The sequence below is a fragment of the Panthera tigris genome, chromosome D1 (assembly GCF_018350195.1).
Source record: "Panthera tigris isolate Pti1 chromosome D1, P.tigris_Pti1_mat1.1, whole genome shotgun sequence".
Classification (NCBI taxonomy): Eukaryota; Metazoa; Chordata; class Mammalia; order Carnivora; family Felidae; genus Panthera; species Panthera tigris.
This window is the reverse complement of record NC_056669.1, coordinates 48586263-48599416: the sequence shown is the minus strand read 5'-3', so window position 1 is coordinate 48599416 and position 13154 is coordinate 48586263. Positions and strand designations below refer to the sequence as shown.

The 13154-nt window shown below is 42.0% G+C and overlaps 1 protein-coding gene across 2 annotated transcripts in view; it reads right to left on the bottom strand.

The window, feature by feature from the left end:
• LOC102972156 (disks large homolog 2) overlaps positions 1–13154 on the bottom strand; it is a 768935-nt gene that overhangs the window by 57533 nt on the left and 698248 nt on the right. For both annotated transcript variants that reach the window (XM_007078972.3, XM_042959513.1), the window contains one exon: positions 4935–5111. In XM_007078972.3, the coding sequence (XP_007079034.1) occupies positions 4935–5111 (177 nt within the window). The remainder of the gene's footprint in view (positions 1–4934; positions 5112–13154) is intronic.

The following is a 13154-nucleotide window of genomic DNA, read 5'->3' as shown; positions in this document are numbered from 1 at the left end:
AACGGTGTTTTTCATAAAAAGTTATTTACCATTGCATGACTTTTTCACTTGGCAAGAGTCCTTATAAAAGTTTAGCATTACCTTCCTTAATTGTGTTACTAAGTAAGATTCCTTTGGTAGATATACATGATATTAAAGTCCTCAGATCTTTACCTAAGGAAATGGTGGACCACTTGTAGAGAAAGACTGAATCGAAATGAGAAGTACTACCTTACTTTTCTCACACTCAAGAGGCAAGCAATTAATTAGATTGTTTAAGCAGAAATAATCCTCTCCATCCTAGTCTGGTCACTGACCAAAATCCTGAAAATATAAACTGGATGGCAAAGTCTGAACAATCAATTCTGACAGCTAGCTTCTCCAGGGAGTACTGAATAGTCATGCTTCAATGAGCCCAACTGTCTCCCTCTGCCCTCTCACCCATTCCCCATCTGGCATTTTCACGTTCTGGCCAAACACATAATGAGGTCAGGCTTGGAGCCCTGGATGGTGGGAACATCACTTGGTGCTGGGTGTTCTTGTGCTGTGCTCTACAAGGATGGAAATGTCACCCACGTTACTGGCCACAGGCTCACTGTAAAAGCTAGGTGCCTAAACCTTAAGGCAATGCTAGCGACATGCTTATCTGAGAGCCCAGGTGGTCATCACTGAGGGGCAATGACTAAAGACTGGGATTAGCAGACTGTAGAAAAGCATCCTATCTTGGCGACTCACAAACTACCTAATCTCAGAAAGCAGTGATTCTATGCTAAGATTCCAGGTTTTAAAGTCACACAAGCTTGGTTTTGAACACTGCATTTGCCACTTACTCTCTGTGTGACTTGGGCAGGTCATTCAGCCTGTTAGGATCTCAGGATTCATGCTGGTAAACTTAGAGTATTGACATAGACTTCAGAAAATTACGGTGAACATTAAATGAGGTAATATGAGAGAATTGGTTAGCACCGTGTCTGATACATATTAAGACCTCCTAATTGACAATTCTAGTATACCCTTGGTGTAGTGGAAAGGCATGTGGTCTTGTTTTCAGAGAGACATGGGTTCAGCCAGTGGTTGGTTGTGCATCCTTGGGCAAGTTACCTGACTTCTTGGACCCTTGGTTTCCTTACGAGGCTTTTGTGAAGATGAAATGAAATTGTGTATTTGAAAGCACCTGGCACAATACATGGCTGGTGCTATCATCCAATGGAATGCATCTCTCTGTCTGGTGTCCTTTCACATCCCTTTGCCCCTGCTATGGACTGAGTGTGTTTGCCCAAAATTCATATGTTGAAGCCCTGGTGCCTGGTGTGATGGTATTTGGAGGTGGGGCCTTTGGGAGATAATTAGGTGGGGAGGATGGAGCCCTCATGAATGGGGTTAGTGCCGGTATAAGTAGAAACATGAGAAATGATCTCTCTGTTAGCCATGTGAGGGTACAGCAAAATGACCATCTGTACCCAAGGAAGAGGGCCCTCACCAGGAACCCAGCCAGTGCCTTAAATTTGGACTCTCCAGCCTTCAGAACTGTGAGAAATAAATGTCTATTGTTTAAACCTTCCAGTCTATGGTATTTTGTTATGGCGGCCCAAGCTGACTAGGACAAGTACCTTTAGTTACAAATAGCCCTCATTAACCTAATCACACTGTAGCTAGGCACGCTGTGTTGTCCCACAAATGTTGGGCTCCAGAGACAGTGACCTAATGACAGCGCTTGGCACACAGACACTGCACAAACAATGTTTGCTGAATTAAATTTTGTCGAGTTTTATTTTTGTAACTTTGGGAGGAAGGATTACATATAAGTTAAAAGTATCAATTCTGTAGCCCGGATTCAAATCCCGGTTCTGCCACTTACAAGTTGGACAATTTCAGGCAAGTTAATTAACTTCTTTATGCCTCAACCTCCTGGTTTGTAAAATGGGCACAATCATAATATAACATCTCTCACAGGGTTATGATGAGGTTTAAATAAGTTCATTGTAAAGGGTTTAGAACAGTGCCTAGCATGCTCTTGGAGTATTTTGTTAAATAAAATTTCTTTATCATCTTCAAAAAAAAGGAGGAGGAAGGAAATAATTATCATACTCTCCATCTTGGTGTAATTGGGATGATCAAATGGAATCATCAATAGAGAAACATATTTGTAAAGGGTGAAGTCATGCCCTGATGTCACCCATTAAGAGATTTTCCCAGACGAGCTCTACTAGTTGAATTATACTCAGAAAAGGGACTATAAAGGAATTAAAGATTGAAAAATGAACCCCAATCTAATAGTAAATCATATTTGAGCAGCTCCCACTTATTCTGAGACTAGGGGAGAAAGCTGTTGTTGTAAGATGCTGAATGTAGTGTGAAATGAGAAAGCCTCATTTAAAAGTAAAATATTAAAGAACAGGCCTAGGACAGGCTCATGACAGATTGTGTGTGTGTGTGTGTGTGTGTGTGTGTGTGTGTTTTATTTTATTTTATTTTATTTTATTATTTATTTATTTATTTTTTGTGTGTGTGCTTTATTTTAGAGGGAGAGAGAAAGAGAGAGAGCAAGCAGGGGAGAAGGAGAGAGAAAGAGAGAGAGAGAGAGAGAAAGAATGAATCCCAAGCAGGTTCCAGAGCCTGACATGGGCCTTGAACCCATGACCCTGGGATCATGACCTCAGCTGAAATCAAGAGTTGATGTTCAACTGACTGAACCACCCAGGTGCCCCTCATGATAGATTTTAAAGTCCATGCATAAGAACTCTTTGTGAGGTAGCATTATAACTGATTTTTATTTCTTTTTTATACTTTTCAAAAATTTCCCATTTTTCTACAATGAAATACTTTTTGTATTGTTACTTTTATAAACACATAAAACAATAAAACTTTTATAAACACATAAAACAATAATGATAATATTTTTTAAAAAGATTTAAAATCCTAAGGAGAAAGTTGACAGAAACTCATTTATAGCCATAAGCACACCCGCATGTACACACACATGCACACACATGTACACACATACGGAGGGGGAAGCTACTGCAGCATTCATGAGATAGAATGCAAATACATGTCAACATTAGAGTCACTAGACAAACTTCTTTTTCAGGCTAGCTGTAGTATGGTTGTTAAGATGGTTTTTATCCAAACTAGGGGAGAAAGCCAACTTAAGAATGACCACCAGCAGGTAGAAAATTACCTCAAGAGGCATAGCACTGGGAATGTTCCTTGTGGGGAAAATGATGTGTAATTGAACAAATGAAGGGCTACTGACAAGACTGGTTGGAATCACAGAACCTCTGGGTTGGAAAGGGCCCGAGAAATCATATAGTTCAACACTCTATCCAAACCTCGAATCCTCAATGCTAGATCTTCTATTACCAGAATCACCTGGATGGATTTACAAACACATTCAGATTTCCAGGACCCCCTCCAGATGGACTGAATTAGAATATGTGTGTGTGTGTGTGTGTGTGTGTGTGTGTGAGTGTGTGTGTGTGTGTGTATATGTGTGTGTGTGTGTATGTGTGTGTGCGTGCACCCACAGGCACACACGGAGGGGACGGTCAGAGAGGGAGGGAACAGGCACATCTAAGCTATTTTTTAATATAAAAATTTTTAAATGTTTATTTATTTCTGAGGGAGAGAAAGAGAGACAGAGTGTGAGCAGGGGAGGGGCAGAGAGAGAGGGAGACATGGAATCTGAAGCAGGCTCCAGGCTCTGAGCTGTCAGCACAGAGGCTGACACGAGGCTCAAACTCATTACCCATGAGATCATGCTGAGCCACCTAGGTGCCCCATATCTAAGTTTTTATAATGCTCCCTTGGTATGAAAACTATTGTTCTAGTTTGCTATCTTCCCAGGTAATCCACACCATCTCTACACAGCTGACTAGTAAAAGAATTTCTTTAAAATAAGCTGAAATCTATTCCTTCCTTGACACCCCACTTTTGTCCTTGGGGCCATATTCAAGAAGATAGCTCTTTCTTCTACAGAGCAGCTTCTCAGACAGCTCTGATGGATTAAATCAAAGCAGACCAAAATGCATGTTGCCTTGACTTTTTTTTTGTAAGTAAACGGAAGTGGAGAAACAGAATATAAACTAGTGCGGAGAGTCCATGCTTTGAATATATAACCTTTGAGAAAACACTACAAGCCATAGTTTAAACTCAGAATGTCCTCTCAAAGCAATGTCAGGCAACTATTCTGGTGGCAAAAGGACGCTGGTGGGAAGGAAAGTTCCTCCATGGTGGTGATGACTGGAAGCTACTGGGACACATGGGAGAGGTGGCTGTTCTGAAGTATATTCCTGCCTTTCAAAAGCATAGTGGAAGAAAGGCTTGGAAGAGAAAGAGCATGGTGCTCTTGACATACAGAACTGATTATCTGAGTGAAAGTGGGAGTTGTGGGGTGGGTGGGGAAAAGGAGTAAGGAAAACAGTAAAAAAGTGATAAACCCAGTCTTAGGCCTCACCCAGATGTTCCACAGCTCACATTCCAAGCATCTGAATTTGGCATGAAGGGTTTTATTTTTCCCCCATCAGTAGTTGAAGGTAATACATAGCTAGGACCTTTTATTAGTAAATCATACTTTATGTAGCTTTCACCTGACCTTTCTGTAAAGCTATCTGGTAAATCTGAACCTCTGGAATAACACCTCTGAGTGTTTAAATCCGCATACATGCTGATAAGATAATCTTGAACATGTGGATGCTGGTAAATGTTTTAGGGAGGTGGTGGAAGCAGATCCCTTTTCTTGCTTTATGTCTTATCAGAGTCACCAGCTTTTGTAAATCCCTAATATGAAAAGAACAAGAATACTTAATTCATGTCACCTGTCACCACTGACAATTTCCCTGCAGACTGACTATCCCACTCAAATGGTTATTTTATAAACAGTTTGTCTTATCTTCATCTTCCCTTATTTCCACTCCCTGGATAGCTGAAAAGCTAGAAATAGAAAAGGCAATTCTTACCTCCGTTTGCTAGGGATGACCCCCATCTCTTCACTGTCCCCCTCCAGTGTGACTCTTCTGGCTTGCCACCACTCATCATCTGAGGCGTTGATAACATGGAGAATATCTCCATACTTAAAACTAAGTCCTTGACTTGGCAGCCCACTGTCCTTGCTCTTGTCATAGTCAAACATGGCTCTGTAGAAATGACAAGAGAGAACGTTGTTAAGAACCTCTGGAGCACAGATTTCGGATTCATCATTTTGATTACCAAGTCTTGCCCTGAGAATCCATCATCCATTTGATACCAGCTCCGAGGCCTGACTCCCAGGACTGCAGTCCACATTCCCACTGCTGTGGTCACCAGTCAACATTGGTTCCTGCTTCTCCTTGGAGGCTGCAGAGACACCCTACAGACTCCTAAAGCTGGGGTACTGCTTCCTTTCTTGGGGAACATCATATGTGGCAAGGTGATAATGGGAGATGTGGAAGCACCTGAGATGTTTTCCCTCCCACTACAATTGAAATTTAAAAGTCACTAAAAAGAAGGAAATAATGAAGAGAAACATGGGCATCTTTGTGAATGAAACATTTTGTGCTATGAACAAATCCTCTCAGATGTATGTATCAGTTCACAGAACTCTTTCTTTTATAATAGGGAGAAACGGTAACAACTTAAGTGTCCACCCATAGGCGACTGTGATCCTTCCACCCACTGGACTACTGGACCATTACTGAAGTAGAAAGGTTGCAGTTCCATACCTATATTGTGAACCTGAAACTAATATAACCTGTATGTTCATTGCACAGGAATTAACATTTTTAATAAATAAACTGCAAATTAAAACCACAAAAGCATAAATAAAAAATAAAACAAATTGAATGGTTGCAGAGGTTAATAAAATAACATGAATAAGTGGTCAAAATGCAACAATAAAAATATAATTACTCCTATGTTTATGTGTATGTATACAGATAGATCAAAATTATATGGATAAGACAAATCTTTTTGCTTCCACAGAAGGCTAAGCCTACTTCAGCACTGCATTCATCATTCTGAATTGTAATTCTTGCCTTATGTACCACATTTCCCTCACTAAAGAACACGTTCCCTTTGCTGAACTGAACACTCTTATATGAATAGATTGGTGGGGCAAGGGAATTGCAAATAGAATTGAAATGATCGCCAAGACCTTAGTAGCTAGGTGTTGCCTTAAGTAGCTGACAGTTTGTCTCAAGTCTTAGATTGCCTACCTCCTCTCCTATCCCCCTGCCCTCACAAACCACCACTGCACACATACAATTTCTCAGGAGAAGCAGATTTTGCCACCTCTCTGCTTATTTCCCTTTGATTCCATTCTGAGAATTTCCTTAGAGCATAACCACTATGCAAGCAAAATTAGATAGATCTGGGGAACAGATTTTTCTAAGATCACTGAGGACCAAGTATGGTTCTTTTTCTTTCTCCTTCTTTCCCCCCCCTCTCCTCATGAAAGAAATGTCACATCTGCTGTCATGGCAACCAAAAAGAGCTGAAGACAGCATGTAGAACTCTCAAATACGGTAGAAAAATCTGAATTACTTGCAACACAGCTCTGTCTTCCATGAACTCTGTACCCAAGTAATGGAATAGGAGGAGAGTGTCTCCATCTAAGTTCCCAGAATGACTCATTTCCACCTTGACCATCTGCATCTTCCCTACTGAAGACTTTGGCAAAGCTCTACCCAGGTGAAAGGGGGTTGAGAGAGGGCAGAGGTCCACTTCTGACACTGTCACTTCTCTGGCTGGGTGGTGTGACATAAATTAATTAACACTCATGAGCCACAGGTTTTTGTAATGCAAAATTAGTCCAATAACTACTTTCAGACAGAGCTGCTATAAGCATTAATAAGACATATGAGGCAGCCAGCTCACGGTGAGTGCACTGTAGCAGCGTGTAGCAGAGCGGTTAAGAATAGACTCAGGGGTCACACTGTCACGGTCATTTCCTGATTCTACTGCTTCTTACCAGTTATATAGCTGGTTTTCTGCACAAGCTACTTAACCTTTCTGAGGCCTCAGATTTCTCATACATAACAGTTATGATGACAACAGCAATGGTAACAGTACCCCCATCATAAAATTGTTGCATGGATGGAATGTCACGTAAGGTAATATATGTGAAATAGAGCACGCACAGCAATGCCTGGCACATAGTGACAATCATCAAGTTTCAACTGGTATTATTTTCTTCGCTGTCCCCTTTGAGTGGATATCCATAAAAATCCTTTCTATAGATTCTACTCTGGGTTAACATAGTAAGCTTAAGACTGCTATCCTTAAAAAAAATTTTTTTTAATGCTTATGTATTATTGAGAGACAGAGTGTGAGCAGGGGAGGGGCAGAGAGAGAGGGAGACACAGAATCTGAAGCAGGTTCCAGGCTCTGAGCTGTCAGCACAGAGCCCAACATGGGGCTTGAACTCACAAACTGTGAGATCATGACCTCAGCCAAAATTGGACACTTAACCGACTGAGCCACCCAGGCACCCCAAGATTTCTATCCTTAAAAAGACCTTCCTACAAGGGTGGCTCATGGCTGACATCTGGGAAATTAGATTTTGGTTCTATTTCCCATTAAGAATGGCTCACCATGCCTAAACTGTATATAAACAACATTTAAGGTGAACATTTGTTTTTCTTCTGTGAATCTGGAATTGTGGTATGTGCCAGGCAGAAGGTGACTACATGACCAGTCCCCCATATAAACCCTGGACCGTGAGGGGCGCCTGGTTGGCTCAGTCAGTTAAGTGTCCGACCTCAGCTCATGTCATGATCTCACGGTTCATGAGTTTGAGCCCTGCATCAGACTCTGCTGTCAGCACAGAGCACACTTCAGATCTGGATCCTCTGTCTCCTTCTCTCTCTGCCCACCCCCCCCCCCACTTCTCTCTCTCTCTCCCTCTCTCTTTCTCTCACACACATACACACACACAGACACACACTCTCTCTCTCTCACTCTCAAAAATAAACAAACATAAAAAAAGATAATAAAAATAAAACAACACCCCCCCCCCGAACTTTGAGTCTTTAATAAGCTTCCTTGTAGACAACATTTATACCTGCTGTCACAATTTGTTGCTGGAGGAATTAGGCATGTCCCATGTGACTCCACTGGGAGAAGGCTCTTGGAAGCTTGCGCCCAGTTTCCTCTGGATTTTGTCCCAAGCTCCTTTCCCTTTGCTGATTTTGCTTTGTGTCCTTTTCTGTAATAAATCATAGTCCTGAGTATGTCTATGCTGAGTTCTGTGAGCCTTCCCAGTGAATCATCGACCCTGGGAGTTTTCTTGAGGGTCCCCAACACTCTACAGATTGCAAATCAGTTTCACGTACACTACCTCATTTGTGACTCAATCCATTCTGACAAAGAATGTATGATGGATACAGCATTATCCCCTTTTTACAGATGAGGGATAGACTAACCTCAGCATACATGGCTTAGGGTCAGCAACTTCAGGCTGCAGCTTGGGTCTCCTGACCCACAGTCCTGCTACAATGCTCTTCAACTTGTTCTCCATGACCCCCTCCCCCGAAACCTGAGAGGTGGTGACAAGGTGGCAAGGATAATAACCATGATGGCTACCACTCCTTATGCTCATATTAGGTGCCCTGGCACTTTGTATCCATTGTCTTATTTGACATCATAACAACCTGAAGGTAAAAATTAGTATCCTTATTTTACAGATGAGGAAAGGAAGCTCAGGACGGTAGGGCACCTGCCCAGGTCACATGTACACATGTGGTGGAGACTGCACCTAGAATATGGTCTGTCTGGCTCCAAAATCCATGTTCTTGGACATTTCATTGTGAGGCTCAGTTTTGCAGCCTGTTATCCTCTGGTCTTGCTCACAATTTAGCAGTACCAGGAGTTTTTATCCTCCCTTCAGGGCTGACTATCCCCTCCCACCCTCCCCCCCAAATCCCCAAAGCTCCCTTACTGCTCACTTCTTGTCCCAGTATTTTTTAAAACAAATTTTAAATGTTTTATTTATTTTTGAGAGAGCACAAGTGAGGGAGGGGCAGTGAGAGGGGGACAGAGGATCCAGGGCAGGCTCTGCACTGACAACAGCGAGCGATTTGGGACTCGAACTGCAAGACCATGACCCGAGCCTAAGCTGGACGCTCAGCTGATAGGTGTCCCTATCACAGTGTTTTGTTTTGTTTTTTTTTTTAATCCTAAGGGTCTTTGAACCTCTGGTTTAGCACCAGGCTCTTTCTGGATGTCAAGCCATCAGGAAAACTGGCAGGTGGCTGCCAAGAAGGCAGGCTCTAGGGTGAGACTGCTTGGGTTTGCAACTTTTTGACCATGTGAATTTTAAGCAAGTTAACTTGGCTTCTCTGGGCTCCAAGTTTTCTTAACTGTAAAACTGGCACATAATAACAGCACCTACCCCAAAGGGATGTGGTGAGGATTAAGTAAAATAATATATGGAAAGTACTGTAACAGCAGCCTGGCACTAGTGATTGCTCAATAAATGGTGGTTACTATTACTCTTATAATTGTTTTTCTGAAAAATGTGCTGGCCTTGACTCAGGGAATCTGCTGGGACTGTGGCCCTTAGTAGCTGTCTTGTGGACTGTGTACAAAAAACATCTAAAATATCTCTCCAACCTCAGAGTCCAGTTCAGCACTGGGCACAGAGTAGACCCTCAGTGTCAGTCCGTGAAAATGTTTCAGAAGAACTTTGAAAGCCCCGCTTCTCTCAAGCCTGTGTCCTCATGTGTAAGGGAGGGGAGTAGAGACTGTTCTGGTGGTCCTCACCGGGCCAGACATTCAATCTACTGTGCTCTGTTCTAATTCCCAAGAATCCTGGAGGGAAGGTTTCCCACTCCTGCCTTCAGCCATAGGTATCCTCGCAGAAGGGGCTCACAACACGTTCTTCCCGAGTTCTGTTTATCTCAGACAATCTGCCGCTCTAGGATTACATGGATTTCAGACTTGTCAGGTCCCTGAAAACAAGCAGCTGATACATTTCAGTGGCTTCTGGCTCCTTTGGATATTAATGGATCTTCATGTCTGGGAAAAATGTTACAGTGCCCCATCACCTAATTTAAAAAGCGGTAAGCTGTTTTTAATTTGTTTTATGTGCTAATTCATCAGAGCAACTTTTATAAAATGCCATTAAGACTCACACTTTCCACCCAGGGTGCTTTTAACAAGTCCATTAGACAAGTAGAATTAGACAGGAATAATGCAACGACTCTCCCATCCCTCCTGCCCCTCCTGCATTTCACCATGCGGTGGCCCTTTGCCAACTGGGGAAATCTAATAAGGGAAGTGAAGAGCTGCTCATTCTCATGGCTGTGTCACATGACTGAGATACCTGACAATTGATGGAATTTGTGCTTCTTAAGTGGCCTACAATGTGTGAAAGACTATATTTTTACTTCATCCAATGTACTGGCCAGGCAAGGCAGCATCTGGATTATATGCCAAGCTTTGGAGAGAGAAGAGACCTAGGTTATGTCCCAACTCTGCCATTCCTGCTTGTGAATTTGGGGCATGTTACTTAACTTCCTAGATGATCTCTTCACCAGAGATCATCATTCCATCAACTATGAAATGCAGAGAATGATGGTTTTAAGTCAAAAGATTGTTATGAAGATACCACTCTAGGGTGACACATGAGAAATGCCCAACACACACACACAGAATGAGTTCCACTTTGTTATTATTCTGACAACAATTTTGCCAGGTAAGCCTTTTTTATCTCATAAAGGAAATGAGACCCAAGGAGCTGAAATGAAAAAAAGCTAATAAGTAGCAGAACCAGGATTCAAATATAGATAGATGTGTCTGAATCACAAGCCCATGCTCCTGACTGTAGAATTCAGCCTGGAATTCCTGATAAGGAATGTTGTCCTTAGACCTCATCTCCAGAGATTTCATGATTTGGTGATTGCATTTATAATGATACCATGGACTAGACATGAGGGGAGAGGCATGAGTAGTTTACTGAGTGCACAGTTAGTTCTCACAACTGCCTCACAGTACATGGATTAGCCTTGTACTGCAGATGAGGAAATATAGACTTAAGCAATATGCCCAGTGACATACCAGCTAGCAAGTGATAGGGCAGGACTGAATTCAAGACCTGTTTGCCTCCATCATTTATGTTATTAAAAGCAAGTTGCCATATTTAAAAGCCTTGAACTAAAGCCTAATTACCAGTTGAAAAATCCAAAACCAAAAACCAAAAACACCCCCAAAAAACCTAACCCTCCCACCCCCAAAAAACCCTGTCTGACTCTAAGGCTTGTGGACTTGCTACACCAACCCATGTGTTGTTTTTGCAAGGAACCCTCTCCAATCAAAACCACCCGTATTCTCTATTGGGTTTAGCCTGCAGTAATACTTAATAATCATGGACCATAAGAGCACATGTATTCTCTGTGTTGTTCAGAGGACTGAATTTTGGCTGACCCACTTTAAGGTTGGTATAGCAAAGAATCACAAGGGTGAAGAGAACCCCCAGGACCATGCCGGTAAGAACTGGAAAAATTACTTGATGTGTCTTGTGGTTATCGAAAATATGGTAGGGAAAATAATTCCCTAACCCCTTCTTTGCAAGGATGGCCACACCTCAATCCCCAGAGCCTGCGAATATGTTACCTTATGTGGCAAAAGGGATTTGCAGATATTATCAAAGTTAAAGGTCTTAATATGGGGAGAGTATCCTTGATTTTCTGGGTGGGCCCAATCCAATCACACGAGTCCTTAAAAGTAGAAGAGAAGGCAGAAGAATAGGTCAGAGAGCTGTGACATGAGGGGTACATGACTGCCATTACTAGATTCGAAGATGGAGGAAGGTAATTTGTCATAGCAGCAGTAGAAAACTAATACCAGAGGACAAGGAAGAAGATGGTTTACTAGAAGGCAGGTAGAAGGCAAAGGCTACCAGTTTGATGATCCTGTTGAAGATTCTTTGGAATAAAAACAACTACTCAACAACTATAATAACAGCCCACTAAATGCCTATTATTGGCCAGCCATGTGCAAAGTACCTTTGTTTCACATAATTTTATCTTACTGAATCCATGTAAATAGCTTATAATAGAAGTATGATGATTTCTACTTTGCAGATAAAAAACGTAAGGCTTTGATTTGTTAACACTTATACTTTATCCAATTATCACAAAAACCCTATGAGATAAATACTATTGTTCTTATGTTCAAATAAGGAGACTGAGGCACAGAAGTGCAGCCTTTTATTTCTCTGAGGTTGTAAAGCACTCTGCTTGCACCTCTCTTGGAAAGCCTACAATGTCCAGTCTTGAATGGGAATGTGTTTTACCTCCTTTATTGGATTAAAAGCTATTGAAGGTCAGAGGCTCCCAGGTACAGCTTCTGCACAGAGTCTTTGTAGATGCTTTATACATGAACAAATCGAGGTGCCTGGGTGGTTCAGTTGGTTAAGTGTCTGACTTTGGCCCAAGTCATGGTTTCCTGGCTCATGAATTTGAGCCCCACGTCAGGCTCTGTGTTGACAGCTCAGAGACTGGAGCCCGCTTCGGATTCCATGTCTCCTTCTTGCTCTGCTCTCCCCAACTTGTGCACACATGCTCTCTCTCTCTCTCTCTCACAAAAATAAATAAACTTAAAAAAAATAATTGAACAAATCAACCAGTAGGTTACTTCCTTCTGTGCTGTGAACTTGTTTGGGCTACAGAAGACTTTGTTTCCATGACAAATTTAAGACCCACGAAGTGGAGTGCTTTGACCCAATTTCCTTAGTCTTTTGAAGTTGAGGCTTCTGCTTGATTAGAGGAGACTTGGTTCTCACCTCTCTGTGCAGGAGGAGAACGAACAAGAACAGCGGAAGATAAAGTCTGCTCTCTGCTGCATCCCACTGTGCCTGACTTAAGTGGATGTGTTCCGTTGTTGATGTAAGCAGCTGAGGATAGTGTAAAAAGTGTAGACATTGGAGTAAAAAGACACACTCAAGTGAGTCCACCTCTTTCTAGCTGAGTGTCGCTGAGAAAATCTGCGGATCAATCTGAGCCTTTGTTTATCAATGAATGGGTTTAATCTTTCCTAGGTCTCAGCATATTTGGAGAGATTGAATGAGACAACATAGGAAAAGTCTTTAGCACACTAACTGCCAACCAGTAGTTCCTTTATTTCACCCCTTCCCTACTATAAAAATGAGAGAGTTATTTCTACAAGTATTGGCAGGAGATGATAATACGGTGTTTTTAAAA